Source organism: Rhipicephalus microplus, chromosome 4 (genome assembly GCF_043290135.1).
Source record: "Rhipicephalus microplus isolate Deutch F79 chromosome 4, USDA_Rmic, whole genome shotgun sequence".
Taxonomy (NCBI): Eukaryota; Metazoa; Arthropoda; class Arachnida; order Ixodida; family Ixodidae; genus Rhipicephalus; species Rhipicephalus microplus.
Genome location: NC_134703.1, coordinates 114,364,049 through 114,391,779, shown reverse-complemented (window position 1 = coordinate 114,391,779; position 27,731 = coordinate 114,364,049). Strand labels below are relative to the sequence as shown.

The following is a 27,731-nucleotide window of genomic DNA, read 5'->3' as shown; positions in this document are numbered from 1 at the left end:
CAGTGCCTATCACGATTAAGTCTGATAGGGATCGAAATTCGAGATAAAGTTCTGAGAGAGTAAGAGAGTGATCGACTTTCTTTTGAAGTGTGCGTAATGGTGGCACGTATCAGGATAGAGAAGTGCGCGAAATTCGCTCGGGATAAAGTCCGATCGTGATCAAAACTTACCAGGTGACACCGATTGATTTGATTGATTGATTGATTGATATGTGGGGTTTAACGTCCCAAAACCACCATATGATTATGAGAGACGCCGTGGTGGAGGGCTCCAGAAATTTCCAACACCTGGGGTTCTTTAACGTGCACCCAAATCTGAGCACACGGGCCTACAACATTTCCGCCTCCAACGCAAATGCAGCCGCCGCAGCCGGGATTCGATCCCGTGACCTGCGGGTCAGCAGCCACTAGACCACTTCGGCGGGGCACCGGGTGACATCTGTGCGAAAGATATGTTAATATATTGAATAAATCCCATTTTCAGAGATACGATTTAGCGGTTTGACGACAGTTTAGTCTTCACTGTCAGATTGGGATATGCATAATATTCAGGAAGCGGAGACAAATTAACGGTCATTCTATTCCACGTAGAGCCCAACTTAAAATCATAAGGATACTACACATTCGTTCCCGTTGCGCAAAACACTATTATTGTTATAAAAAAAATAATTTGACACGAGGCACCGGTGGGATTCGAACCCACGATCTCCTGTTTACTAGACAGGCGCTTTAACCAACTAAGCCACGGCGCCGCGCTGCTGTTGAGTGTTATTTTGCGCTATATAATGCATGGAGTTCAATTGCTCAAATAGTTTCATTTTTGTTTTTTTTTTTTGTTTAATTGCAGTCTGGACATTTTAAACGGCACAAAGCATGTCTTCAAAGCGCAGTTCGACCTTCCGTGGCGCGTAACACAGCATGGCATTCACGAAATGGCGCGCCTCGCTTCGAAACTGTCCTGTAACGCTCTGGGTAGGTCCGTTATCAGCTGATTATCTTGCAAAAGCGTCATGCCACACGCACCCTCCTCGCCGCTCGCTCTCGCAAAGTTTTCGCCGTCCGCAGATCTCGTGTCACCGGCTAGGCGGGATCACTTTTCCTCCTGGAGGACGAGCGAGCAGGATGGCATCGACTGGGGAACTGGGTACGCACATTCTCATTTAGTCCTTGCGGTGGGCGTGGTGGTAACTTTGGCACGCTGTACACGGTTATCGAACGCTTTAGCAGGCGCACATCTGCAAGCGTACTAAAAACGGCAGCGGGCACAGTATTTCTCAAACGAAGGTGTTTACAAAAGCACCCTTACGACACACCCGTTTCGTTCGACGTTATTTCTCTAGCAATCCAAAGTCGGCGTGTTCGATTTCAGCACACGTCTGCGGCGTTACCGATTATGACTGTCAAACTAGCGTACTTAAAATTTCCCGCGATTTCGCTTCCTAATTCTCGAGCTAATACTTGAGCGCGCGCTCCATGAAGCGAGTAGTCTTAATGTGCGCGGCATTTGTTTTGTTGTTAGCGAACGCGAGAGCGAAAACGGAAGATCGCGCGAGCTCGCGCTTTTTCGCGCGCAAATTGACCGCGTGCATGCGCCTGTTTTTTTTTTTTTTTCGCTCCCACGATTGCCAATGAACACGTACGTGTGTAGTTCGGCCATTTATGCATTGCGATTAATAACGCTGCAGTGTTTTGCATTCGCCAAATACACGTTTGTTAGTCGGCAGCGGACGTCCGCGGAAAAAAATATGATAGCGCCACTCGTTTATCGTCCCACGAGTGCGCGCGAGAAGGCGCGAGAATGACCTTGAGTACGCTGGGTGACCGCTTCGTACTTGTGTTGCCTCTGGGCAAGAATTCGAGTTTCATGCGCTGCAGGAATTAATTCGTCTCCTTGCGCAGTACGCCAGCGGGAGAAAAGCTGGCAGCGCAACTCGGAAAAGTCTGGAGATGAGGGATTAGTGCATTCTTTCTTAATATTTTTTTTCAGTCAGAAAAACCGTGCAACCACTGCCGTCACTATACATTTAAGCTGCGTGATTTATCTTCATAAAACGAGTCAATTTTGTCCGAGCACTGGAGTCTCAATGATCAAATGCTCACATACAAGGAAATTATAGGTCAGTGTGATCAGATCACAATTCTTAATTTTCTTTCGTGGATGTTCACGTGAAGCATTTCTTCACCCACAAACGAAGTATATATGATGCCAGCAAACACTCCCAGCTAGCTTCTTTGCTTTGTCACATCATACTATTCCTAAAACCCAATTGATTCGAAAATCTCTACGTCATGTCGTCGTTTGGCCGTACCGACTATATGCTTCCTACGGCTCATTCTTCTCAGTGTAGTTTCTAATTCCTATCATTTGATATGAAAACCATATGTCTGTCATTTCCTCTTGAAAAACTTCGACTACTTTGTCTGTCACCTTGTTACGTTAGTATGACTGTTGTCTCTTCTTATGCCAGTTTGCGAGTTGGTCATTTCCTTTCTGCTGAAGTCGCTATATTGTTTGTTGCTGTACAGACTATGTTGCGGTTTTACCTCTGAATCGATGCTACAATGCCCGAAACTTTCAACATTTTCCATGGATATGGGCACAGGAATCCTAGGAGGCTATTCAGGCGTGTTCATTTCAGTCACTTGCGTATTCAGAATAGTGGCCTTCTGTTGCAAAAGCACATTCAAAGGCACACAGCAGTACATTTACAGATTTGTCTCCATATATCACCTACATTTGCCTCATGCTTGCATTGAACTACTGCAGCAAGTCTTTCACATTCCTTTAAAATCTAGCACGGATCCTGTACTGATTTGTGCTCCTTGGTGGTACCCTGGTTATGGTGCTCGACTGCTGAATTCTATTTCAGCCACGCCAATCACACTTAGATGAAGGCAAGATGCTAAAGGCCCGCCCCGCCGTGGTGGTCTAGTGGCTAAGGTACTCGGCTGCTGACCCGCAGGTCGTGGGATCGAATCCCGGCTGCGGCAGCTGCATTTCCGATGGAGGCGGAAATGTTGTAGGCCCGTGTGCTCAGATTTGGGCAGGCATAAAGTACTGAAAAAGGTAATGGAGAATCCCCAGGAATTTTTTTTTAAACTCTGGTATCTCACAGCAAATCTGTGGGTAAATCATTGCAAAAAGTATTGTCATTGTAAATGCTCTATGAGAGGCAGAAGCAGGCAACTTTCTGCAGCAGTGGGAAATGTGCTTGATTTCAGTGGAAGAAAATTCACACTCGTTGTGAAAGTTATGTGATAGCATGACTTAGTGAACATGGCTATTCGACATGTATATGCTAAGTCTGAAATCCAGCATGGAACAAAATAATATGTTATAGATTATTAAAGAGAAATCTCTGTTTCTGTTTACATTAGGGTGTACTCCTTTCTCTGGCTTGTTTGCTGAGGATTACTTCTTTAGCAACAGCATAAACGTGACCATAGATAGGCATGCAAGGGCTCCCCATGAAGGGGGCAAAAGTTCATTGCAGCACCCCAACTCCCTACTATGTCACCTAATGTATGGGGCTGACTTTAATCCCCCCACCCCAAGTAGCAGTGCGCCTTCCCTATTATGTCAATGTATGGGGCTGACTTTGCGCCCCCCTTCTTCGTTGACTTGCACAGGTAGCTGCCCCCACCCATGCGTACACCTGTAATCATGACGAACCGCTGACACAAGGAATCGAAAAAGAAGCTCGCATGCTTTAAACTTACACAGCTTACTCACCATAAGTTAGCAGTTGTATCAGCACTTTCCATGGGCACAATATGACCATGCCTTGAAGAGTAAATTTTTGTTTCATCTTATTGCAATGAAAGATAATATACATGGAAGTGTACTGGGGATACAATCAAAAGCGAAAAGAAAGCAAGCAAACGAAGCTTTGTTTAATGCTTGAACACAAACTGTGATATGGCTAATGGTCTTCGCATCCTGGAAGCATTGTTCTATTTTTAGAGGCAGCTCTTTCATGAAGCGGCCTATCTGTGCCCTGCGAGGAGCCATTGCAGACAATGTGTCCTTTCTATACAGCAGTGCAGCTGAGCAAACACCAGTTGTACTCTTTGTCCACCCTTCCATCTTTACTATAATCTGCTGAGAACCTTATGCACGTGTGAACAAAAGGGATGAGAGGGCATGCAGTGACTCCGAGATGTGTCAAGCTAAACAGATCTTCTCTCAACACGGCCATTCACATTGTCATAGCCTTTTCCTACTAGACATCGGGCATTTGTAATATATTTTAACACAAGCGTCTAAGTGTTGTGTGCATTTCAACTATGCTGGAACATTCAAAGGCAGGCTACTTTCACCTGAACAAAGGGAGGACTATATGTTATTGGAAGGGAATGTCGTTGGCATGTATTAAAATAAAGTGTGATTTAGATATACTGCATATAAATATGCATAATTTTCTCTGAAAGCATTCAAGCATGATGTGGCTTTACAAGTAGTTTGCTAAAAAACTTATTTAGGTTGAATATGCTTGTAGGGGTTCTGGAAAATTCCTTGAAAGAGGGGAGGAGTGACAGCGAGCATGCTTTCGACTATAGATAGTTTACCGTATCAACCACTAATCAGTCATACTTTAATATGTCAGTGTCTGCTTTATACATATGAAAAAGCTCCAATTCTTTTGTGTGGAGTGGTGCTGTGCCATCATTGTAAAGTTAGTGATGTACATTATCATGTCGTACTAAGCCATCCTCCTTTTCGTAGGTTGGTATCTGTCAGGATATGTGCCTCTACTGTTTCTCCTGTTCTAAAATCCAGTTAATAAATATTTTTATTGCAGCACAAACTTGCCTGGCCACTTCAGGTTCATTCTTTCTTGCTTTTTTTTAATGAATAACTATTTTTTCACTGAAACCTCCTCATTCGTACTTGCTTTTCAAATGTTCACCTGTAAAATAGTATGCAGTGGCTTGTGTGATATGTATGGCATTTAATAAGCATGTCTGGCAGCTGGGCAAGGCATACATCGGCAAAGTCTTATTTTGGTTGTGGTTTTTGTGCAGCCATTTTGAGTGTGTCGAACAAGACAGGTCTTCTGGACCTAGCTCGCAAGCTGCAGCAGGCAGGCTTGCGCTTGGTGGCTTCAGGGGGCACGGCCAAGGCCATCCGGGACATTGGCCTCCCCGTCAGGTAAGCTGTGTTCACACCGTTGCATCTTGAATTCTTGTATGAGACAATGTCTGAGCTCTGTTACTGAAGCCAAAGCATCGAACTCCTTATTTAGATGCTTTCAAGCAGACACATAAATTATTTTTCATCAGTGAATGTAGCCACTGAGGGGTATTTCAGAGATATTTGTATCGAAGCTGTAAAACTTGGATTAGTTGTAAATGTTTGTTGTTTGTTCCTGAAGGCAGGATCAAAGCGGTGCCAAATTTGCTGTACTGCGCATGTAAGCACCGAACCAACTGTAATAAATAGCCACTGCCTATGGTTTAGTGGCTATTGCAACATTACGCTCAGTGCAACATTATGGTTTCAATTCTCAGAAACATGACTGCATTCAGATATTCCGATGGAGGCGGAAATGTTGTAGGCCCGTGTGCTCAGATTTGGGTGCACGTTAAAGAACCCCAGGTGGTCTAAATTTCCGGAGCCCTCCACTACGGCGTCTCTCATAATCATATAGTGGTTTTGGGACGTTAAACCCCACATATCAATCAATCATCTGCATTCAGATGGAAATAGAATTTGAAGAAAAAACAAAAGCTGTCACATCTAGCCAACTAGCCCAACTTGCCTACCAGCCTTATTGTGGCATCTGTTATAACTCATATTTGGGTTTGAGATGTTACCTTGCCAGACAAATAAATCAATGAGTCAACCAGTTAATCAATTTCAGTGAAACAGCTACTACCATAAAATAAGTATGATTACTTTCGCACTTTTTTTTTAACTGCTTCATGTCTACAGCATCATTGATCTTTCAAATGGCAAGATAAACTCACATCGTTCCTTTTTTTCTTTTCACTCACGTTTGCAGAGATGTATCTGAAGTGACAGGTGCTCCAGAGATGCTGGGTGGTAGAGTCAAGACACTGCACCCAGCTGTTCATGGAGGTGAGTTTGTCGCATTCGTACTTATGTTCCAGGATGCAATTTTCATGCATGTCGGTGCTGTACCTCATGCTTTGCACCATCTCGTCTTGCACAGCATTAGTATTGAACTTCATTGGCACAAGAGCATTAATTTGAAAGTCCCAAATTTCACTTTCGTCTATCTTAGCACCAATTCAAGCTGTTACATTGGCATTTAATTCACCTGCTTTGAGCAGAGTTATTCGATAATACGACTCTCCAAACTCCCCATAGGCTCCGTGTATCGAAATCCGGGCATGCCATTGGCACAGATGTCGGGAGTGTGCGGATTGTTGCACCACCTGTTGATCAGCACACTAACTATTAAACATTATTTGTGTTTTGCCTTGCCGCTCCCAGATGGCGCGGCAATCTGCTAATTTCTGAAAAATTGGCCAATTGCGTGTCCGGGCTTAGGAACGCTTTCGCAACTGGTACGATTAACTGCTTTTGAGCACTTTCAGCGACTGCCTTCTAACGATCAGTCGTGTGTAGTACATTTCTTTTTTAATTTATTGTCCTTGACCTTTTTGGTACTCTGATCAGGTATCTTGGCACGAAAGATTGACAGTGACCTAGCTGATATGAAGAGGCAAAGCTTTGAGTATGTCAGGTAAGGTTTATGTTTGGCATTTTCACTTGAAATTTTTTAAGCCAATGCTCCTGCACATAATATATACATGCAAATATAGTATTTCCTTGACTGCAGATTTTGATGAATGCCCTAAGCCATTGCCACAATGACATTTTCAAAGCGAGTTGTGGCATCACGTTGCTCTCCAGCACTTGTTTTTTGTACCAGTGCATGCTGATTCCAAAACATTATGCCCGTATCATTCAACATATTTACAAGATGAGCGCACAGAGAAGCAATTCTTATCCCCTATATGAAGAGCATCATGTAAGCAGGGCTCCACACTCTCATTTTCTGATCAACCCCTGCTTCGATTTAGGCACACTGCTGTTCCTTATAACTATCCATCTGTTACATCAGTGCCTCTTACAAAAGGGTTCAACTGTATAACAGACTAAAGTTGTACAGCAAGATTGTATGTTATTAAGTGTAGCATGTGGTATTCATTTAGAAACTACATTTCTGATAGTTGGTTATGAACCAAGTTTACCAAGCAAAAGATCTCGATGCCGTAATTATTAGACCACGAATAGATGCCACAGCAAAATGAAGTGTTCTTACGAATTTCCCTCATGCAAGGTAGTGCATTAGCAACGTCACACTGGAAAAATTGACTTGCAAAAATTTATGCTTCCTTATTTTCTGGCTAACCGTAGACTGAGAAGTTACGAGATATGTTTGTTGCTTAAATTCTCTGCATATTCCTAGTCGTATTGTGGTGGATATTAATTCAGCACTAATGTGAGGCAGTAAATTAACTTTATATTGATAAATTGTTCTTTCAAAACTCTATTGCCATCAGTTTTGGAATTTTAGGTTCAACACTAAGGTAATCTGAAGGTCAATGATTCATTATTAAATCTCGTGCTGACGATTCAGCACATCGATGTCAGGATGGCATCACACATGAAGTTTTTCTTTTCTTAAGTCACACTGGCTATTAAAATTTCTTGGCACTTGCTATACCAAGTGTCTACTTCCCTTAGAGAACACTGTACAGTCAAACCTGGCTATATGAAAGTTGGGCAAATCGAATGATACTTTTATTGAATCACTTTTGATCACTGCAATGTTTTGACGTAAATGCACAAAAAAATCTACCATCACATCAAACAAAAATAGCCAGAACACTTGACACAACGAACATTTTGCCATGGGGAACTTGGTAAGAAGCTGGCTTTCCCTTGCAAACCTCTGGCTTCTCGTCTCTGAACAGTATTTTCCTGTATACATTTGGGAGATCGAGCAGTGGGATCAGGAAAATGCCGTGCAGGGCGAGTAGAAAATGCCGCATGCCGTCACATGCTTTCTCCCACAATTCCTTGCCGTTGTGCTATCAGCCCCTTGTGTGGTCACTGTCGCTACTCCGTTAGTTTTGTTAATGGAATGGATGCCATGAAGGAGCAGAACCTCCTGTTCACCGAAAGGTTCCCGATAATACAGTCGATCTTGCGGAAAAGAGCCCAGGTGAAAATTTGTAACTGAGAATTCAACTGGTCCCAGCTCAACTGGTTTGAGGAACACATTTCCAGTTGGGAATGCATTCCCAGTTGGCAACTGGGACCAGTTATTTACTGGGTCCAGTTGGGAATGGATTCCCAATTGACAACTGGGGTCAGTTGCTAATTCCCAGTTGGCTGCTGGGACTACTTGGGAATGCATTCCCAATTGGGAATTGAAATATTCTCAGTTGGGGGAACAGGCCCCACTCCCTGTTGGTGCTCAAATATACATGCGCTCCAGCTAGTTGAAATAATCTTGAACGTGGAAATAATTATCATTCTAAGAACATCAAACTCTCCAAAGGTCTCAATGTTGAGTGTAGAAGATTATCCTGATTTATTTGTATTACGCAAAAATGGCACACTGTATCAACTGCTGCAGCAGCTGACTTGAACCAGTACTAAGGTTGCACATGCAGTGTAAAGCTTTCTCTGCTCGGCTTTCACGTCCTGAAGTTTTGTGCTGCAGCTGATGCATCTGTGTTATTCACCCATGACCAAATGGGGAGCGTTGCTGTAAAATAAGTGGTAATATGTTACATGCATGTCTCAGAAAAGCCATATAAAATAAATATACACAGCAGACCAACCGTCCAAAAAATTGCAGTATGCACACTATCTGCAGATATCATGCCCGATCTGATTCGATTTCGTTCAAGTCTGTTACCTCAGCAGCAGAAACAAAACAAAAAAAACTATGAGCAGTAAAGCAAAAGCATTTTTATTTTTGCTCGAACTCTGATGCTTACACACGTGCGACAGGTACGAAATACTCACTTGCAGGACAAATACAGCTATCTATTACGCGCTTTTCTTTTCGCGGACAGAGCTACGTATACTTGTTATTTATCAAGTCGTTCAATATACAAGTGTTGCCCGGAACTTGTTTTCTGCAATACTTTAATTAAGACAGCAAGCACTGCGCACAAGCCCATACACAAACTTATAGCAGTGCCGAAAGCATTTGTTTACTATGAAACGTTCCATCGTCTAAGCACTCGAAACATTCTGCGCTGCATTATATATCTACATCTTCTCTAGGATACTAGACAACTAACTAGCACTCTAAACATATAAGTGATGCAATTACCTTCAAATGGCTGCATCGTTGACAAGGCAGGCAGCTTAGCATTCCTCTCATTGGATCCATATATTCGTTTTGTCACAGGAGAAAATGAGTCTCGTCTGGACTTCACCAGAAGTTAAAATCTTCTGGAAATGTAACTATTGCACACTTAATCAATAACATCTAATTTACACACTCCGTGACTCCACGATCCTTTTAAAAAAAACACAACTCGGCAGCATGCCCAGCGCTTGGTACCTAGCCCTCGCCACATGTGCGGTATGCAACTAACGTCGCGCTGTGTTCCGAAATTCTCTATATTCATTATCCAGTTTTTTTTGTGCATTAAATATTGTGTAATTAAAACAAAATAACTGTAACGAGGGCAGTGGGCATGGAGCTCGAGTATAGGAAAGGAAGAAGACTTGCTGCGATACCAGGCTTGCGTTCAGTTAGCCCTTGCACTAAATAAAGCTCTCCTTCGCCGAGTCCATTCCTGCTTGTTCAACAACCCGTTTCAAGTGGTGGAAGTGCTGGGTACATCTGGTCCTCACCCTGGAACTTCGCAGCTGCACACTCCAACGACCTCCTACAATGACTGATCCGGGGCCATCTCATGTTGCTACTCCAGATCTCGCACCTGTGCCTGTGTTCTGCGCTGGCGCTCTCCGGCAGCGCGACCCCCCCCATATTTGGTGGCACAGAGGACCAAGATGTGGACAACTGGATTGCAGAGTATGAACTGGTGAGCGCCGTCAATAAGTGGAACGCAGCCGATAAGCTCACAAATGTGAGTTTTTACCTGACCGACGTGGCAAAACTATGGTACAGAAATCATCAAAGTGATTTCAGTACCTGGTCGGAATCGGCAAAAACCCTCGCGGAAGTCTTTGGCCGTCCTGCTGTCCGCCGCCTTCGTGCTGAACAGCGCTTGCGGGGCAGAGTACAGAGAGCAGATGAAACTTTCACGAGCTACATCGAAGATGTGCTATTTCTCTGCAAGCTCGTCGATTCGACTCTGGACGAGGCAGGCAAGATCAAGAACATCATGAAAGGAATCGACGAAGGTGCATTCCAAATGCTTGCTGCGAAGAGTCCCCAGATGGTCGCCGAGGTGATTCAGCTCTGCCAAAGCTATGATGAGCTGCGGAGGCAGCGTGCTTCTACACGTTGCGCTGCTCAAGACACCGCGGACATCTCATCCCTCGACTATCGCCATGACACCGCCGACCACTCTGCGTTGATGCCAGTCATAAAGCAATACGCGAGGAGGTCGCCCGGCAGCTATCTATAATCACAAGAACTACCGAGCCGATGGCACCCTTGTCGCCTTCGCTTCGCCAGGTCATTCAATCGCAAGTTGCCGAAGCATTGCCGCCTGCTCAGGCTCCACCAACTGTTACCGCACCACTAACATATGCAGCCGCAGTTGCTCGGCCACGTGCGCCAGCGTCTCCGGCCATCTACGAAGCTACTCGCCACGTTTATTCGTCGACGCCACCTTCCCGCTCGCTGACCGTCCCGTCTCCGGCTGTATATGAAACAGGTCAGAACGTTTATATGACGCCGCCGCCTGCACGACCATTTACGGTACCTTATGCAGCGAACAGTGCCCCTATCGTCAGCCAATGGCGCACTCCGGATAATCGGCCGATATGTTTTTCATGTGGCATCCCAGGCCACGTAGCTCATCACTGCCGTCTTCGCAGCTTCCCTTCTCAATACATTGCAGGGGCCTCACATTACATGCCCACCATGCCCACACAGCCGCGATATCCCGTTCCTGCCGATCCACCTCTAGACGTACGTCCCGGTCGCCGACCATCCGGCGCAAGCCGTTCACCTTCTCCTTGTCGTCGATCTATTTCTCCGATGTTACGTCGCAACAGCCCACCGCGAGGGGAAAACTGACGGGCGCAGTTCCGGAGGCAAGAACTGCGTTGGCAGCGAAAATTTCAAGACCTAACTGCTGTCCCTCGAACGAAATCGAACTCTATATTGATGGCATTAAAGTGCACGGACTTGTTGACACTGGAGCTGCCGTATCTGTAATTAGCGAGAAACTGTGCCGAAACTTGAAGAAAGTGACCACACAACTTACCGACCTATCTTTGCAGACAGCTACGTCCCATCATATTCAGCGTTCAGCTTTGTGCACTGCACAAGTCGTCATTCAAGGTGCCATGTACGTCGTCACATTTGTAGTTTTATTCCGTTCTTCGCATGACGTTATCCTTGGGTGGGACTTTCTTTCGTCGAATTCTGCTTTGGTCGACTGTGCTCGTTCTGAACTCGCGTTATCTGTGCCGTGCTATGACCCCGACGATGGTGCTTCGTGTAGAGTGTTTGCTGCTTCTGACGTTGACATTGCGCCTTTCTCAGCTGTTGTTGTCTCGGTGTCGTGTGCCTACCCTCCGAAATCGCCTGTGTTGTTTATGCCATCGGTCCCATCTGCGTGCCGTCGAAATATCATGCTTCCGTTTGCCGTCGTCATTTTTCGCAATGGTCACGCTGCCATTTATGTGTGCAATCCCTCGGACAGCCCGTCATCCCTACTACGTGGAGAATGCCTGGGAAGCTACGAACCTTACGAGTGCATTCTTCCGGCTACTATACCCGATTCTACGGTTTCGCTCCCAATTTGTGCTGTCACTCCTACCAACGCGCCTAATGATGCTCTGGACGTATTCTCGGATGCCATCGACTCTGAGCTCGCACCAACTCAGCGCGAAGAGATTATAAATCTTCTTCTCCGCTTTCGTTCTTCATTCGATCGTGACCAGTCAGGCTTAAGCCGAAACTCTGCGGTCGTTCACCGTATTGACAACGGTCAACAAGCTCCGCTAAGGCAGCGTCCGTACCGTGTGTCATCTGCTGAACGCCGTGTCATCGACGAACAAGTGGACGACATGTTGAAACGTGGCATCATCGAGCCCTCAAACAGTCCCTGGGCTTCACCGGCTGTTCTCGTCAAGAAAAAAGACGAATCCATCCGGTTCTGCGTTGACTACCGCCGACTCAACAAGATAATGCGCAAAGACGTATACCCTCTGCCGCGCATCGATGATGCTTTGGACTGCCTACAAGGAGCAGAGTTCTTTTCTTCGTTAGATTTACGCTCCGGCTACTGGCAGGTGCCCATGGCAGAGGGTGACCGCCCGAAGACAGCCTTTGTAACACCGGATGGACTATATGAATTCACCGTTATGCCCTTTGGCCTCTGCAATGCGCCTGCCACTTTCGAAAGGATGATGGATACCGTCTTGCGAGGTTTGAAATGGACAACGTGCCTCTGTTATTTGGATGACATTGTGGTATTTTCAAGCGACCTTGCGACCCACCTCAGCCGCCTCGAGCAAGTTCTTACGTGCCTTTCCACGGCGAGACTTCAACTTAACTTGAAGAAATGCCACTTCGGCACTAGCAAGCTTTTAATTCTCGGCCATGTGGTTTCTAAGGACGGCATTCTCCCGGACCCTACGAAACTTAATGCAGTCGCGGCGTTCCCAAAGCCAACCACCATCAAAGAGCTTCGAAGCTTCATTAGCCTACGTTCTTACTTCCGGTGCTACGTCCGCAATTTCGCCTCCATTATCGCCCCCTTGACCAATCTTCTTGCCGGATGTTCTGATTTGTCAGCGTGGTCGCAGGCGTGTGATGATGCATTTCAGGAACTCCGACGGCTCCTCACCACGCCTCCCATACTCCGACATTTCGATCCGTCTGCTCCAACGGAGCTTCATACGGACGCTAGTGGTGTCGGGCTAGGGGCCATACTGGCCCAATGCAAGGAGGGCCTTGACGAGTACGTCGTTGCCTATGCCAGCCGCACCCTCAGTAAAGCCGAGAAGAATTACAGTGTAACTGAAAAGGAGTGCCTCGCCATTATTTGGGCAATCGGAAAATTTCGGCCTTATTTATATGGACGTCCGTTTGATATTGTAACAGACCACCATGCGCTTTGCTGGTTATCTTCACTAAAAGATCCTAATGGTCGGCTCGCTCATTGGGCATTGCGGTTACAGGAGTTCGATATCCGTGTTATCTACCGCTCTGGCCGGAAGCATTCCGACGCCGATGCCCTGTCACGTTCGCCATTGGCTTCAGAGCCTCTCGGCTCGCCTATCTCCACTAGTGCTGCCTTGGCCATCAGCATTTCGGACATGCCTTCCGAGCAACGCAAAGATGCTTGGATTTCTTCTCTTTTGGACTTTCTCTCAAACCGGACGCCCGCTCCAGTTTCCAGGACGCTTCGCCGTCAAGCAGGACACTTCGCCATTCGGGATAACCTGCTTTACCGCCGAAACTACAGCTCGATCGGCCGTAAGTGGTTGCTCGTCATCCCCCGACATTTGCGCTCTGACATCTGTGCCACGTTCCACGATGATCCGCAATGTGGCCACGCTGGTGTGTTAAAAACATACACCCGCTTGCAGCTGCGGTACTACTGGCGCGGTATGTACCATTTTGTTCGCAGTTACGTAAGGTCTTGCCTTACGTGCCAGCGACGCAAAATGCCCACTCAACATGCCACGGGTCCCTTGCAGCCGTTGGCATGTCCAGCACGAGCTTTCGATCGTGTCGGAATCGACCTTTACGGTCCGCTTCCCTATACTTCGAGTAGCAACCGCTGGGTCATTGTCGCTATCGACCAGCTAACGCGGTACGCTGAAACAGCTGCGTTACCTTCTGCTACCGCAAAAGACGTTGCGTGTTTTATACTGCAAAACCTGGTTTTAAGGCATGGAGCACCTCAGGAGTTACTAAGCGACCGTGGCCGCGTTTTTCTCTCCGATGCCATCAAAGCGTTGTTGAGCGAGTGTCGCATCATACACCGCACTACCACAGCCTATCACCCGCAAACTAATGGGATGACAGAGCGTTTTAATCGTACACTTGGGGATATGCTGGCCAAGTACGCTTCGTTTGTCCAGTCAAATTGGGATAGCATACTCCCTTTTGTGACATATGCTTACAACACTGCAACGCAAAGCACCACTGGATTTTCGCCTTTCTTCCTTCTTTATTGACACGAGCCATCATCAACAATGGATACCATTCTTCCTTATCGACCGGACCCTTCAGAGATGACTACCGTTTCTCGAGCAGCAGCACACGCTGAAGAATGTCGGAAGCTTGCTCGTGCGTTCACGTCACATGACCAGACGCGCCAAAAACATCGCCACGACGCGTCAACCACGCATATGAGCTTTGCTCCGAACTCACTGGTGTGGTTATGGATTCCTTCTACTCCTCCAGGACTCTCCCACAAGCTTTCGTCCAGGTACCATGGCCCTTATCGAGTTGTACGCCAAACATCTCCTGTCAACTACCTTGTCGAACCGCTGGATGCATCTCCGCACAAGCGCCGTCGGGGAAAAGAAATCGTACACATCTCTCGGCTCAAGCCATACCATGACCCTTCTGTGTACACCTGTCCTTAGGTCGCCAGGATGGCTCCCTCATCGGCCGGGGGTGATTGTAACGAGGGCAGTGGGCATGGAGCTCGAGTATAGAAAAGGAAGAAGACTTGCTGTGATCGCAGGCTTGCGTTCAGTTAGCCCTTGCACTAAATAAAGCTCTCCTTCGCCGAGTCCATTCCTGCTTGTTCAACAACCCGTTTCATAACTCATTTCAGTTTATTTTATCCATAATAATTTTGTTTGATTACTTTTTACTGTTTAAACATTCCATGTTTGAGCGTATGAGATGCGAAAATAATGTGATGTCCATTGTGGTGGGGCGGGTGTGTTTCTGGGGACCGTGTTTGTGTAGGCAGCAGGTCAGCTAGGTGTCAGCTGTAGCAATGCCTCCTAGAAAAAAACTCTGCCTGGAATGTGAGCTGCAAATGTGCTGCTCTGTATGAGCTTTTGAATATAGTTTGACCCCACAAACGCTGACACACGTTCGCAGTAGGCTCGCTCACCTCAAAAGAGTTTTGCAGGACATGAGAGCCGCACGCTACTCTTTCGTATTTTTCGAGGGTGGACCGCAAGCGCGAACAGCGGTTCGAGTTACGATTGATGCATACCCAGTGGCAGTGACCGCGCCGCAAAAACTTCCGGTAGGCTATTCGAAAACTCCCTAATGTTAACAACCCGGGATCCATTGGGTCGCGATGGACGTAAAAGACTGACGACAGCTATTTAATATTAGTTGAATGTATTGAACGTAGTTGAATGTTTGAGTGCATTGTACACAGTGTACTTGCACAACGGAATAATTCGTCATATTAAATATATATCAAGTCAGGTGAAACTATTTCTATTATTGTAGCGTCATCATCATAGCCATTCACCATCATCATCGTTTCATAGCCACCGCACCTCTCCTGCAGCTCATGCAAAGCTCGAACTGCGTGAGGAGAGAACGGGCCCACGCGCCTGGCGTGTCGGATGCTGGCAGCCGCCGCGACTTTGTTTCAGCGCCTATGAATAAAGCGGCGAGTTTGGCACGGGCCCCCTCGGCCGCCTTCACGACGTCGTCTCACGTCTCTCTACTCTGCTTCGCTACAATTATTATAAGCGAAGTCGATGTCGTCTGAACGAGGAAAGATAGCTACTTCCAGTTTAACTGGCCATCCTATAGCTGGTCAGTTGAGTTGTAACTGGGACTAAATGCTAACTAAAATGAGTTGCAACTGGAATCAACTGGGAACAGTTAGTTTCCAACTGGTACCAGTTGCTAACTGGAACCAGTTTGAACTGGAATTAACTGGGACCAGTTAGTTCCCATCTGGGACCACACCAGTTAAAACCAGTTGCACATTTTCACCTGGGAAGCTTCACGTTGCTACCGCATAGAGAATCCTAAAAGGCACTTGGTATCGTTCGTATTGAAGAACAATGTCATTATCAGGGCCAAGGCAGACTATGTGCTTCGGGCACCTGACAAATACGCAGAAGTGGGTACAGGAATTTCGAGGCACTATTTACACCATACCATATTTTCTTGGGTACTACCTACCTTTGTATGTAATGCCATATGCCCACTTACAAACCATGGAAAAATGCAAAATTAAAGAAAAAGAAGCTTAAAGTTGGGAAGTCTTTTTTCTTCCACTATCATGAGGCACCACCATGAAACCAGTTTGCACACCGAAATTCACATCGCAAATGCAATAATTTCATTAAAAGTTCTAAATCATGTGATCCGATGTACGTATTGAACTAATTCTCACTTTTTTGCGAGTTTGATACATGTGGGTTCAACCGTAATTTATGTTCACAGATACTTTCATGGTTCATGGTTCAACGACAAAAGTGTTTACAGATTTAGCTGGTTTTATACTGGCTACCTTTATGATAACTTGTCGTGATGCTTTGCTGATGTTATTTAAAAAAAAGCTGTCATGGTTCTAAATGACTATCCCATTGTGTGCTGCATTGCAGTGTGGTTGTGTGCAACCTGTACCCCTTTGTGGAGGCCATCTCAAAGCCCAACACCTCTGTAGCTGAAGCTGTGGAGCAAGTGGACATTGGTATGTATGTCGGGCAAGGAGGGCTTATGCTTGCTGTATATTTTTCAATTATAACCCACTCTGCTTACAACTTCCTTGAATGCATACAACACTATCATGCTCTTTATGGTAATCTAACAAAATTGTTTGCAACATAACAAAGTTTCAGAAACTGTTTTTAAGTTTTCTCTGTTCAGCTTGTAGTCGATATTTCTTCCAAATCAGGGGCGTAACCAGGGCACACCGGGCATGTGCCCGCACACCCGGCATGTGCCCCTCTCCCATTTTTTTTTCACCATCGCATAGAGTGAAAAATGGCTATCCTAATGTGGTGCCCTTTCCAAAATCAAAAATGGTGTCCCCCTCCCCCTAAAAAAACATTTCTGGCAATGTGCCTCTTCCAAATAGTCAATTGTTAGGCTAGTTGGTTCAACATCTGGCATATGGTAGTGCGGAATCGGTTGGGAAGAAAGAACACACGATAGAGACGACCTGCACTTGCAACTGTGTTTATTTGGAAAAACATTACACAGGGAAAGCTTATGCGCAAGCGCAATCATGACAGACGCTGTCAGAAAAATACTGCCAAATTGCTGGGACATATGGCGTCCACCTATATAGATAGTTTGAAGCGGAGGCACATTTATTGAGTTTGAACATTCAACTGCTGTGATGAAGTTTGATTCCTTCGTCGTCAAGTGCATTGATGCGCTGCCTGCTGCAATATCTGGAAGCAGTGTGCCTTCGGTGCATTTGACGATGGAGGGAGAGAGATAAGAAAAACGAAAGGGGTCAACCAGGCCTTCATTTACTTAACTGCCTTACGCCAGGAAAGGAGCTGACAGGGGATAAAATTGAAAAAAACAAAAGCAAAGGAGTAGTACTCCATCTAAGGGGTGCACATTGACAGCCCTTCAGTGACCACAACAAAGTGTTCAGTTACACCTGCAAAAGATGTAACTTTTGGGAACCTCACATCTGTTCCCTTTCTCATGTCAAGCTCCGTACTAAAGATACAATATGTCAAGCTCAGCAGCCCATCTCTACAGATATAAGTTAATGGAGGAGACGCTACAGATGAGGGCAGCTTTTAATTACCACTCAGGGGAATTATGAGATGTGTACTTTAATTAAGTTATTATATTCATGGCAAGATAGTGTTAAAGCTTCATTATTAAAATATAAGAAACAAAAAGTGATTTTGCATCAATTAATTTTTTAGGTGGTGTCACTCTTCTGAGGGCTGCTGCGAAAAACCACGAGCGTGTTACGATCATCTGTGACCCTGCTGACTACGACGTGTGAGTCTTGTGGTTGGATACACACATTTGTTTGGCGAATGCATTTCTTAGTCGGGCTATGTCAGGAGTCTGTTGGGATCCGTCCGTTGCGCTCTCCCATAGCAACAGCTGCGGGCGCAAGTGCTTATCCTCGCCCCTAGCAACCGGACCATGTGGTGCGAAGAGTGTAGGAATGGGAAGGTGCAGTGCTTCACCGTTCACTCTCTCTCCTCCCTGCGCCCCACTTTCCCGCCTGCTCCTGCCTCACTCTCTACCGTTTGCTGGCTGGGCACCTCTCAAGAACACCAGAAAATGTGTGCTCAAGACGCCGCTGTGAAATGCCAACTCCGACCAGAGAACGCTGTTTTGTTCACTTCATAGTATTTTTAACCGTGCACGCTAGCTACTTTAGCTGGGAATGCATACCACGTTTCTCATGACAGAAAAACTACATGTGCGACGAATGGCGCTATTGGCTTCACGGTGGAAGAAAAAAAAGAGAACATCATTCTTTTAACGCTGGGTTTTCACATGCGAAACGCCGTTATGAACTCTACGCAATGCATTCGCATTTCCTCGCGATTGCCTTCGGGGAGGTGGGGGCATTTTTTTGTTGGGCTGTCATGCGCGTATAATTCTTTTTTTTTGTAAGGTTAGTATGCAAGTTACCTCAATTTGGAGCTTGTTTTCTTTGCTTAGGAGATCTTACATGAGTTGTGTAAACACCAAAATAGCCTTTTTTGAAATTTTCACAGTAGAGAAAAAAAAGCAGTTTTCTATGCAAAACTTGTTTGGGAAATACTAGGAAGGAGGATGGGTTGCAATTAGCAATATTCAGACATATTTTGACCTGTATTAAAACCTGCTTTCTTTTACTGGCTGGTTTTTTTAATGGATGTACCATAATTTTCTCTATGTAAAATGTAGAAATTTAAATTTTTTACAAATCATAACAATAAACTAATTTTGTTACAAGAAAATCTGAGTTATAATAGTGCTGCTATTAACAGAGTACTGTATGTATAAAAGAATACAAATCTTTGTTCAAGACTTCCTCGGGCTTTCTCACCAGTTGTCCTTTACCTTGCAAGCACGTTTCTTGAAACTTGTGAATACTTCTTCATGTTTATGTAAATCTTGCTTAGTAGATCAGACACTGGCTAACTGTAGTGACATTGCTGTTCTACAAAGCGTAAAGTAGCATTTTATTTCCAGCTTCGATACTTATGTATTCTAAGGGCAGTATATAAAAATCCTTGCATACTTAAGTGCTTGTTAAAAAATGACTGGTCGTCAAAGATGACTCGGAGCCCTCCACTGCTACGGAATACCTCGTCACACCCGGCGCACTGTCAGAAAGTGTCTTTAGATCGGGAAGTTCAGCGCACCATCTATGTTTAGCGTGGCCCTTGGTTATTCCCAGGGTTGCCCAGGAGTTGCTGTCCTCGCCGACTCGCCAAACAAGTCTGGAGACGAGGAGGCGGCTGGCTGTGAAGGTGTGCATAACCTTGTTTTGTGATACACAAGCCGGTCTACTGAAGAAATCCTCTGGAGTGATGACACTCTGGTCTTTGATTTAATTTAGGACTCTCCGTAGAAGCTGGCCAGTATGAAATGATCCATGCACGAGTCCTAAGCATCAGCCGGCACATCAGTTGTTTTCTGAGAGTTTTCTGATCATAAGGACAACGTGCATATGCTATTTGATGAACGCTTGATGCAAGTTTCTTCAACCTGTCAATGCCATCGTGTGATGCATAGACAGATTGGGGAACATGTTAAACCCTCTTTCAAGAATTTCGCAGTTTGTGTGTAATAAATGCACACATAGAATGCCATACACAAACATGCATTTCTTGTTTAAATATTTCATTAACTATCCAGTCTTTCATGTCTCAGGTGGCTCTTTAGAGCTGTTGGTAAAAATTAACTCTACCAACTGCATTATGGCGTTCTTGTGGACAGGTCACTGCTTTTGCTTGTGCATCAGTGTTTTTAATACGTAATAAGCCTCGCGTGTTGTGTGCAGGCATTCCTCCACACAGCCCAGTACGATGCAGCCATCTCGGACTACTTCAGAAAACAGTACCTGACTGGTGTGGCTTGCCTGCCACTTCGCTACGGCACCAACCCACACCAGGTTCCTGCCCAGCTCTGCACCAATCTGCCGAGGCTGCCAATCACTGGTATGAATACAAGCATTGAAGAAACCAAAGAGACCGATTTTTTTTTCTAGTATGACACAGCAGTAGCAATCCTGCACGCTATTACGTGAATGAAAATGTAGTGGAAGTTTCACTCGGATTTAGCATTCTATCAGGCATGTAGTTTCTTATCTTACAACCGTAAAATCTCGAGCAGATGCCTCTACCCAAGCAAATGCCCCCCTCCCTTCTTCGGGAGATTTCAAGTCTCGTTCTCGCCCCGCACCGTTTTCTCTGTTTCGTTTTTTTTATTCAACCGACAATGGCGAATGAAAATGGTGAGTGCAAAGCATTTAATTAGAAGTGCGGGCGCACATTTTTAAATTCTTAGCAGTTCGTCTACCATTATCTTAAATTTTTATTCATGACTGAGCGAGGCCTCCCCCCACCCCCTCCAACTCTTGTCGAATTATCCTTCACCGATAGAGGGGGTGAGGGGGCACTTGTTAGGGATTTTATGGTAGCATAGTCTAGTGAGCCTATCTTTTCGCAATTTTTATTTTATGAGTAGCGTAAAGTGAGACATGACCGGATGACAGCAGGACTAAGATTTGCAAAAGAGTTATTTCTTTCTTGCTTTGTTTGTACTATTTTAACAAAAAAAAAAGCAAATGCTTTTCGTGTTAGCCTTTGCACCTGGATGTCTTAATACAAACTCTGGGTTTTTTACACATCACTCACTAGATGCAGGGTTGGAATGAGTGAATTTCTATTCTTGTGCAAACTTTTCTGTCCTTTCTATCTTCGTAGAAACTTTTCTGTACTTTTTATTCTTATGCAAACTTTTCTATCCTTGTCATAGTTGTCTTCCATGTCAAGTTAATGTTACTTAGCTACAACTTACTACCAGTTTCTTTCAGAGGATAATTTCGTGTAGCTAATGAAAAGAAGGTGCAGAATCCATGCTTTGAGAAAGCGGGGTGTACAACTTTATCGAAAGATGATCGAAAGATCAAAACTTGACTGAACGATCGAAACAATAGAAAAATCGAAGCTTGGCATGGAAGCTTGGCATGGAAGCATGGAATCGAAGCTGAAATGCATGGAAACTGCTTTGCATAAGCGAAGGGTATTCCAGCATGAGGTGGACTCAAGCGAATGAAGGAAAATTGGTCAACTGTATAGTTTCGTTGAAGATTAAACTTGGGGGATAATTCTTATATACTTGATTAGTATAAAATAGAAATGAAAAGGGAAATTAAAAAAGAGGAGACAAATCTGTGATAGTGTAAGCTGAACTCTGAACCTCTGCACGATCCCCACAGGGCTTCTTGAATGGAACTACTATGACAATGACTGTTTCTTCCTGTTCACTAGGGTATTTATTTATTCGTATAAACTCACTGTCAAATCCACTTGTAATAATACCTGTTTTAGTAATATATCGTTTGTAAGAATGAGAAACTGCTACACCGTCAACTTTTGCATGTTTTCTATGTCGAAATAAGCCACTTGCAGCAATGCCCGCATGCCGCATAATCTGTCATAAGAATGTATTCTGGATGTTGGCTGTCCGAGCTGAAAGGTAATGAAACGTGAAATTTATGAAAAAAAAACTAAAAATTTAAGCTGCCGAAACTCAGCCCATAACCTTAAGATACCCCAGTGCCCCTTCTGATTTTTGGTTTGCTGCACCGCATAGCGATTCGGAATTGCGGCAAAGCTAACTTTTGTGGCTTCCATTAAAATTTGCAAGTCGAATAAAAAATTGAAACTTCGAAAAGTTTCAGTGCCAAAACTTCAAAGGTTCTCATACGATGGTCTTATAAAGCTTCTGACGGTCTTGTGAAGGCATCCAAATTTTCGAACATGTCTGAAAAATTGGTAGCTTCATCATCTCTGTCGCTGATGCCTGTTGGCATACCCCATCCAATGTTATAGTTTTCTTCCAACAGCCTGAAAGCTTCCTATTTTGCTTTTTTTGTGTGTAACCAGTACATATCAATTATCAGCGAAATTAGGTATAACAGCGAAGTTTTCGTGGCACTTGAGTATTGTTATAAGTGGGTGCAACTGTAGTTAAAATTGAGTATGAGGGTTATACGTTCAGTTCTAGCTGGCAGCAAAGTTATATTTTTACTAACATTTGTCTCAATTTTGCCTTGTGTCACACACAAAAGCTGTCGGCTCACTTTCGTCTTTCCCATGTACTTTTAGTTAACCCCAATATGTTTTCAAATTAAACCATAAACCAGTTTTAAGATGTCATGATTACTATATAGTAGACTAAAATTGATAAATGCTTTGTATAATATGTCAATACTTTATTTAGCTTGTGTTTCTCAGCAATTTGTAATTGATATCAAATATAGTTAAGCCCTTTTATTTCATAGCTCTTTAAGAAACAATGGAAAATATCATATTTAAGAACTGTATAAATGAATATAAAAATTTTTTGAGTAAGAAATGATAGCCGGAAAACACCCAATGCACAAAACTGTGGCATCCTCGTTCTTCTCAAATACCATGTACAGTCGACTCCCGTTAATACGAAGTTCACGGGAACCGCAAAAAACTTCGAATTAAACGAACTTCAAATTAAGCAAAAAGCACTAAAAACGGCACTTTTATTAGTTTAAAAGCGCGACAGTTTTGAGGAAAAATAGTCTGTCATCTTCTTCTGCTTGCCGAATCTGGCTGCGGCTAGCAAGTTTTGTAAGGAATACAGGTGTCGAAGTGATTCTTCGGCGTTGTGTTCTCCAACAAAAAACCGCTGCGCAAGAGCAAGACCCGCAGCTCCATCGGCAGCCCTCGGTGGTGGCTCATTTCCGATGTCGTCGTCATCGTCATTTTCAGGAATGCAGTCATGGGGCCGAACCATCTGCACGATTTCGCTGTCCGTTAGTGGACCGCATGTTGCGACGTTGCTGTCCACAGCGACATACTCGTCAAAACGGACGCCACCGAGAGCGGCGCGAAAGCTACCGTCGTCGAGCTCATTTATTTGCACTTCCACTGGCGCACAAGGAGAAGCATCCCCCGAGTTTTCCATGAAACCACAGGCCTGGAAACAATTGGCGATGGTTTCTTCTTTCACGCGGGTCCAAGCTCGCGCTAGCATGTTGATGGCACTAAGCAAACTCACCTCGTATTGCGACGAGTTGTCCATGCACAAAAGCATGCGCTCGACGAGATGCTGCCTATACAATACCTTCACATTTTTTATTATGCTCTGGTCCATGGGCTGCAACACGGACGTCGTGTTTGCAGGCAGGTACACAAGACGGATGGCACTCAAGGCAGGTACCTTCATGTGGGCACTACATTGGTCCACAAGAAACAACACCTTACGGCTTGATTACGCGAACTTGCGATCGAGTTTGGTGATCCAGTCCTTAAATATATCGGATGTCATCCACGCCTTTCTGTTCGAGGCATAATCCACAGGAAGTGTCTTCACGCCTTTAAAGCACCTAGGCTTGGCAGCCTTCCCGATCACAAGCAGGAGACACCATTCTGTGCCAGTCATGTTCGCCGCGACTAGCACTGACACTCTCTCTTTGCTTCTTTTGCCTCCAGAACAGTCGTCGTCTTTAAATGTCAGGGTCTTGTCCGGTAGCAGCCGATAAAAAAGCGCAGTCTCGTCTGCATTAAAAATGTCTGCCGGCTGGTATTCTTCGAGGTACTCGCGAAGCTTGCCCGCTTTCTATGTCAGGCACATTTCCTCATTGACTGACGCCTTCTCCCCACACACACTTTTAAAAATCAAGTCGTGGCGATGTTTGAAAGGCGTAAGCCACCCATCCGAAGCAGCGAAGTCGTTGATGCCCTACATTTCAGCAAGCGATGACGCTTTTGCCGTGACGACTTCACCACTGAGAGGAAGTTTGTTGTTTCGTGCCTCTCTGATCCAAATCAGCAGTGCTTCCTCCAACTCGGGGTAGGCGCCGGTGCGCATCCGCTTCCGCGATGTCTTGAATTTTTCACTTTCAAACGCATCCAATATTGAGCGCTTATTCTTTATGAAAGTCGACAGCGTGTTAGGCTTAATGCCGTACTTTCTTGCAATGTCTTGTTTGGCGGTGCCTCCCTGGTCAACTTCCTTCAAGACTTCGACTTTCGTCGCTAGGTCTAGCGTTCGGTAAGGGCCACGAGTTGCCATTATCAAACGTACGTCACCACCACAACACTCAAAATCAGAAGCGCGGAAACACGTGTGGAATCAACCCAGTGCGTGGGTGACGCGGTGACACACTCGAGTCTCGACAAAAGTCAACTAAAGAGTCAGTCGATGCCGCCGATGTGATTCTCCAGCGTTAAAAAGATTGCCGCTTCAAGATCTGTGGCGCTGCGGACAGTAGTGATGGTGAAGACACCAGCGCGGTCCGGCAGATGTTTTTGCATATGAAAAGTTCCCCATTTTACTGTAAAATTACGGTCGCGACGAAACTGTCGATTGAAAAAACTTCTAATTAACCAATATTATGGGTTTTTAGCTTCAAATTATCGAGCATTTTTTTCTATACGATTGCATGGAAAACTGATGGGACCACTTGTTCATTTCTAATTAACCGAAACTTCCAATTAAGCGACTTCGAATTACCGGGAGTCGACTGTACATCTATGTACTGCAGAATTTATCTGGCACAGCCAGATAAAAAGAAGTACATGGTGGAGTACTTATATTTAGTGTGCCATAGAATACTTAATTTTATATTTACTATTTACTGAAATTTTTCAATATATTTTATAATGTAATTTTATATGTGATAAATATTTAATGGACAACTCATGCACACAGGAAAGTAATAGTCATATATATAAGCTTGCAAATATAATGTTCACATGCAAGATCACTAGTACTGTAAGTGCATGCCGGATGCATTCTGAATATTCACATTCTTTTAACAAACTCAACCATTTTATTTTTTATTTATTTTGTAACGAGGGTAGTGGGCACGGAGCTCGAGGATAGAAAAAGAAGACTTGCTGTGACACAGGCTTGCGTTCAGTTAGCCCTTGCGCTAAATAAAGCTCTCCTTCGCCGAGTTCGCCTGCTTGTTCAACAACCTGTTTCAAGTGGTGGAGGTGCTGGGTACATCTGGTCCTCACCCTGGAACTTCGCAGCCGCACACTCCAACGACCTCCTACAATGACTGATCCGGGGCCATCTCATGCTGCTACTCCAGATCTCGCACCTGTGCCTGTCTTCTGCGCTGGCGCTCTCCGGCAGCGCGACCCCCCCATATTTGGTGGCACAGAGGACCAAGATGTGGACAACTGGATTGCCGAGTATGAACTGGTGAGCGCCGTCAATAAGTGGAACGCAGCCGATAAGCTCACAAATCTGAGTTTTTACCTGACCGACGTGGCAAAACTATGGTACAGAAATCATCAAAGTGATTTCAGTACCTGGTCGGAATTGGCGAAAACCCTCGCGGAAGTCTTTGGCCGTCCTGCTGTCCGCCGCCTTCGTGCTGAACAGCGCTTGCGGGGCAGAGTACAGAGAGCAGATGAAACTTTCACGAGCTACATCGAAGATGTGCTATTTCTCTGCAAGCTCGTCGATTCAACTCTGGACGAGGCAGGCAAGATCAAGAACATCATGAAAGGAATCGACGACGGTGCATTCCAAATGCTGGCTGCGAAGAGTCCCCAGACGGTCGCCGAGGTGATTCAGCTCTGCCAAAGCTATGATGAGCTGCGTAGGCAGCGCGCTTCTACACGTTGCGCTGCTCAAGACACCGCGGACATCTCATCCCTCGACTATCGCCATGACACTGCCGACCACTCTGCGTTGATGCCAGTCATAAAGCAATTCATACGCGAGGAGGTCGCCCGGCAGCTATCTATAATCACAAGAACTACCGAGCCGATGGCACCCTTGTCGCCTTCGCTTCGCCAGGTCATTCGATCGCAAGTTGCCGAAGCATTGCCGCCAGCTCGGGCTTCCCCAACTGTTACCGCACCACTAACGTATGCAGCCGCAGTTGCTCAACCACGTGCGCCAGCGTCTCCGGCCATCTACGAAGCTACTCGCCACGTTTATTCGTCGACCCCACCTTCCCGCTCGCTGACCGTCCCGTCTCCGGCTGTATATGAAACAGGTCAGAACGTTTATATGACGCCCCCACCTGCACGACCATATACGGTACCCTATTCAGCGAACAGTGCCCCTATCGTCAGCCAATGGCGCACTCCAGATAACCGGCCGATATGTTTTTCATGTGGCATCCCAGGCCACGTAGCTCGTCACTGCCGTCGTCGCAGCTTCCCTTCTCACGACATTGCAGGGGCCTCACATTACATGCCCACTACCCTCGTTACAGTTACACTGTAATTCTTCTCCGCTTTCGTTCTTCATTTGATCGTGACCAGTCAGGCTTAAGCCGAACCTCTGCGGTCGTTCACCGTATTGACACCGGTCAACAAGCCCCGCTAAGGCAGCGTCCGTACCGTGTGTCATCTGCTGAACGCCGTGTCATCGACGAACAAGTGGACGACATGTTGAAACGTGGCATCATCGAGCCCTCCAACAGTCCCTGGGCTTCACCGGTTGTTCTCGTCAGGAAAAAAGACGGATCCATCCGGTTCTGCGTTGACTACCGCCGACTCAACAAGATAACGCGCAAAGACGTATACCCTCTGCCGCGCATCGATGATGCTTTGGACTGCCTACAAGGAGCAGAGTTCTTTTCTTCGTTAGATTTACGTACTGGCTACTGGCAGGTGCCCATGGCAGAGGGTGACCGCCCGAAGACAGCCTTTGTAACACCGGATGGACTATATGAATTCACCGTTATGCCCTTTGGCCTCTGCAATGCGCCTGCCACTTTCGAAAGGATGATGGATACCGTCTTGCGAGGTCTGAAATGGAAAACGTGCCTCTGTTATTTGGATGACATTGTGGTATTTTCAAGCGACTTTGCGACCCACCTCAGCCGCCTCGAGCAAGTTCTTACGTGCCTTTCCACGGCGAGACTTCAACTTAACTTGAAGAAATGCCACTTCGGCGCTCGCAAGCTTGTAATTCTCGGCCATGTGGTTTCTAAGGACGGCATTCTCCCGGACCCTATGAAACTTAATGCAGTCGCGGCGTTCCCAAAGCCAACCACCATCAAAGAGCTTCGAAGCTTCATCGGCCTATGTTCTTACTTCCGGCGCTACGTCCGCAATTTCGCCTCCATTATCGCCCCCTTGACCAATCTTCTTGCCAGAAGTTCTGACTTGTCAGCGTGGTCGCAGGCTTGTGATGATGCATTTCAGGAACTCCGACGGCTCCTCACCACGCCTCCCATACTCCGACATTTCGATCCGTCAGCTCCTACGGAGCTTCATACGGACGCTAGTGGTGTCGGGCTAGGAGCCATACTGGCCCAACGCAAGGAGGGCTTTAACGAGTACGTTGTTGCCTATGCCAGCCGCACCCTCAGTAAAGCCGAGAAGAATTACAGTGTAACTGAAAAGGAGTGCCTCGCCATTATTTGGGCAATCGGAAAATTTCGGCCTTATTTATATGGACGTCCGTTTGATATTGTAACAGACCA

General features: G+C 45.6%; 1 protein-coding gene and 1 non-coding gene across 2 annotated transcripts in view; one reads left to right on the top strand and one right to left on the bottom strand.

Moving 5' to 3' along the window:
• Nucleotides 1-677: 677 nt before the first annotated feature.
• Nucleotides 678-751, bottom strand: TRNAT-AGU (transfer RNA threonine (anticodon AGU)). The gene has a single exon. It is a non-coding gene; the product is annotated as a tRNA-Thr (tRNA).
• Nucleotides 752-985: 234 nt separating this feature from the next.
• The window catches only part of LOC119172295 (bifunctional purine biosynthesis protein ATIC), a 60,435-nt gene continuing 33,689 nt past the window's right edge, over nucleotides 986-27,731 (top strand). Inside the window, exons 1-8 of the mRNA XM_075893540.1 lie at nucleotides 986-1,143; nucleotides 5,025-5,151; nucleotides 6,005-6,081; nucleotides 6,646-6,712; nucleotides 16,693-16,781; nucleotides 17,983-18,061; nucleotides 19,464-19,536; nucleotides 20,070-20,226. Coding sequence (XP_075749655.1) covers nucleotides 1,122-1,143; nucleotides 5,025-5,151; nucleotides 6,005-6,081; nucleotides 6,646-6,712; nucleotides 16,693-16,781; nucleotides 17,983-18,061; nucleotides 19,464-19,536; nucleotides 20,070-20,226 — 691 coding nt within the window. The 5' untranslated portion in view covers nucleotides 986-1,121. The remainder of the gene's footprint in view (nucleotides 1,144-5,024; nucleotides 5,152-6,004; nucleotides 6,082-6,645; nucleotides 6,713-16,692; nucleotides 16,782-17,982; nucleotides 18,062-19,463; nucleotides 19,537-20,069; nucleotides 20,227-27,731) is intronic.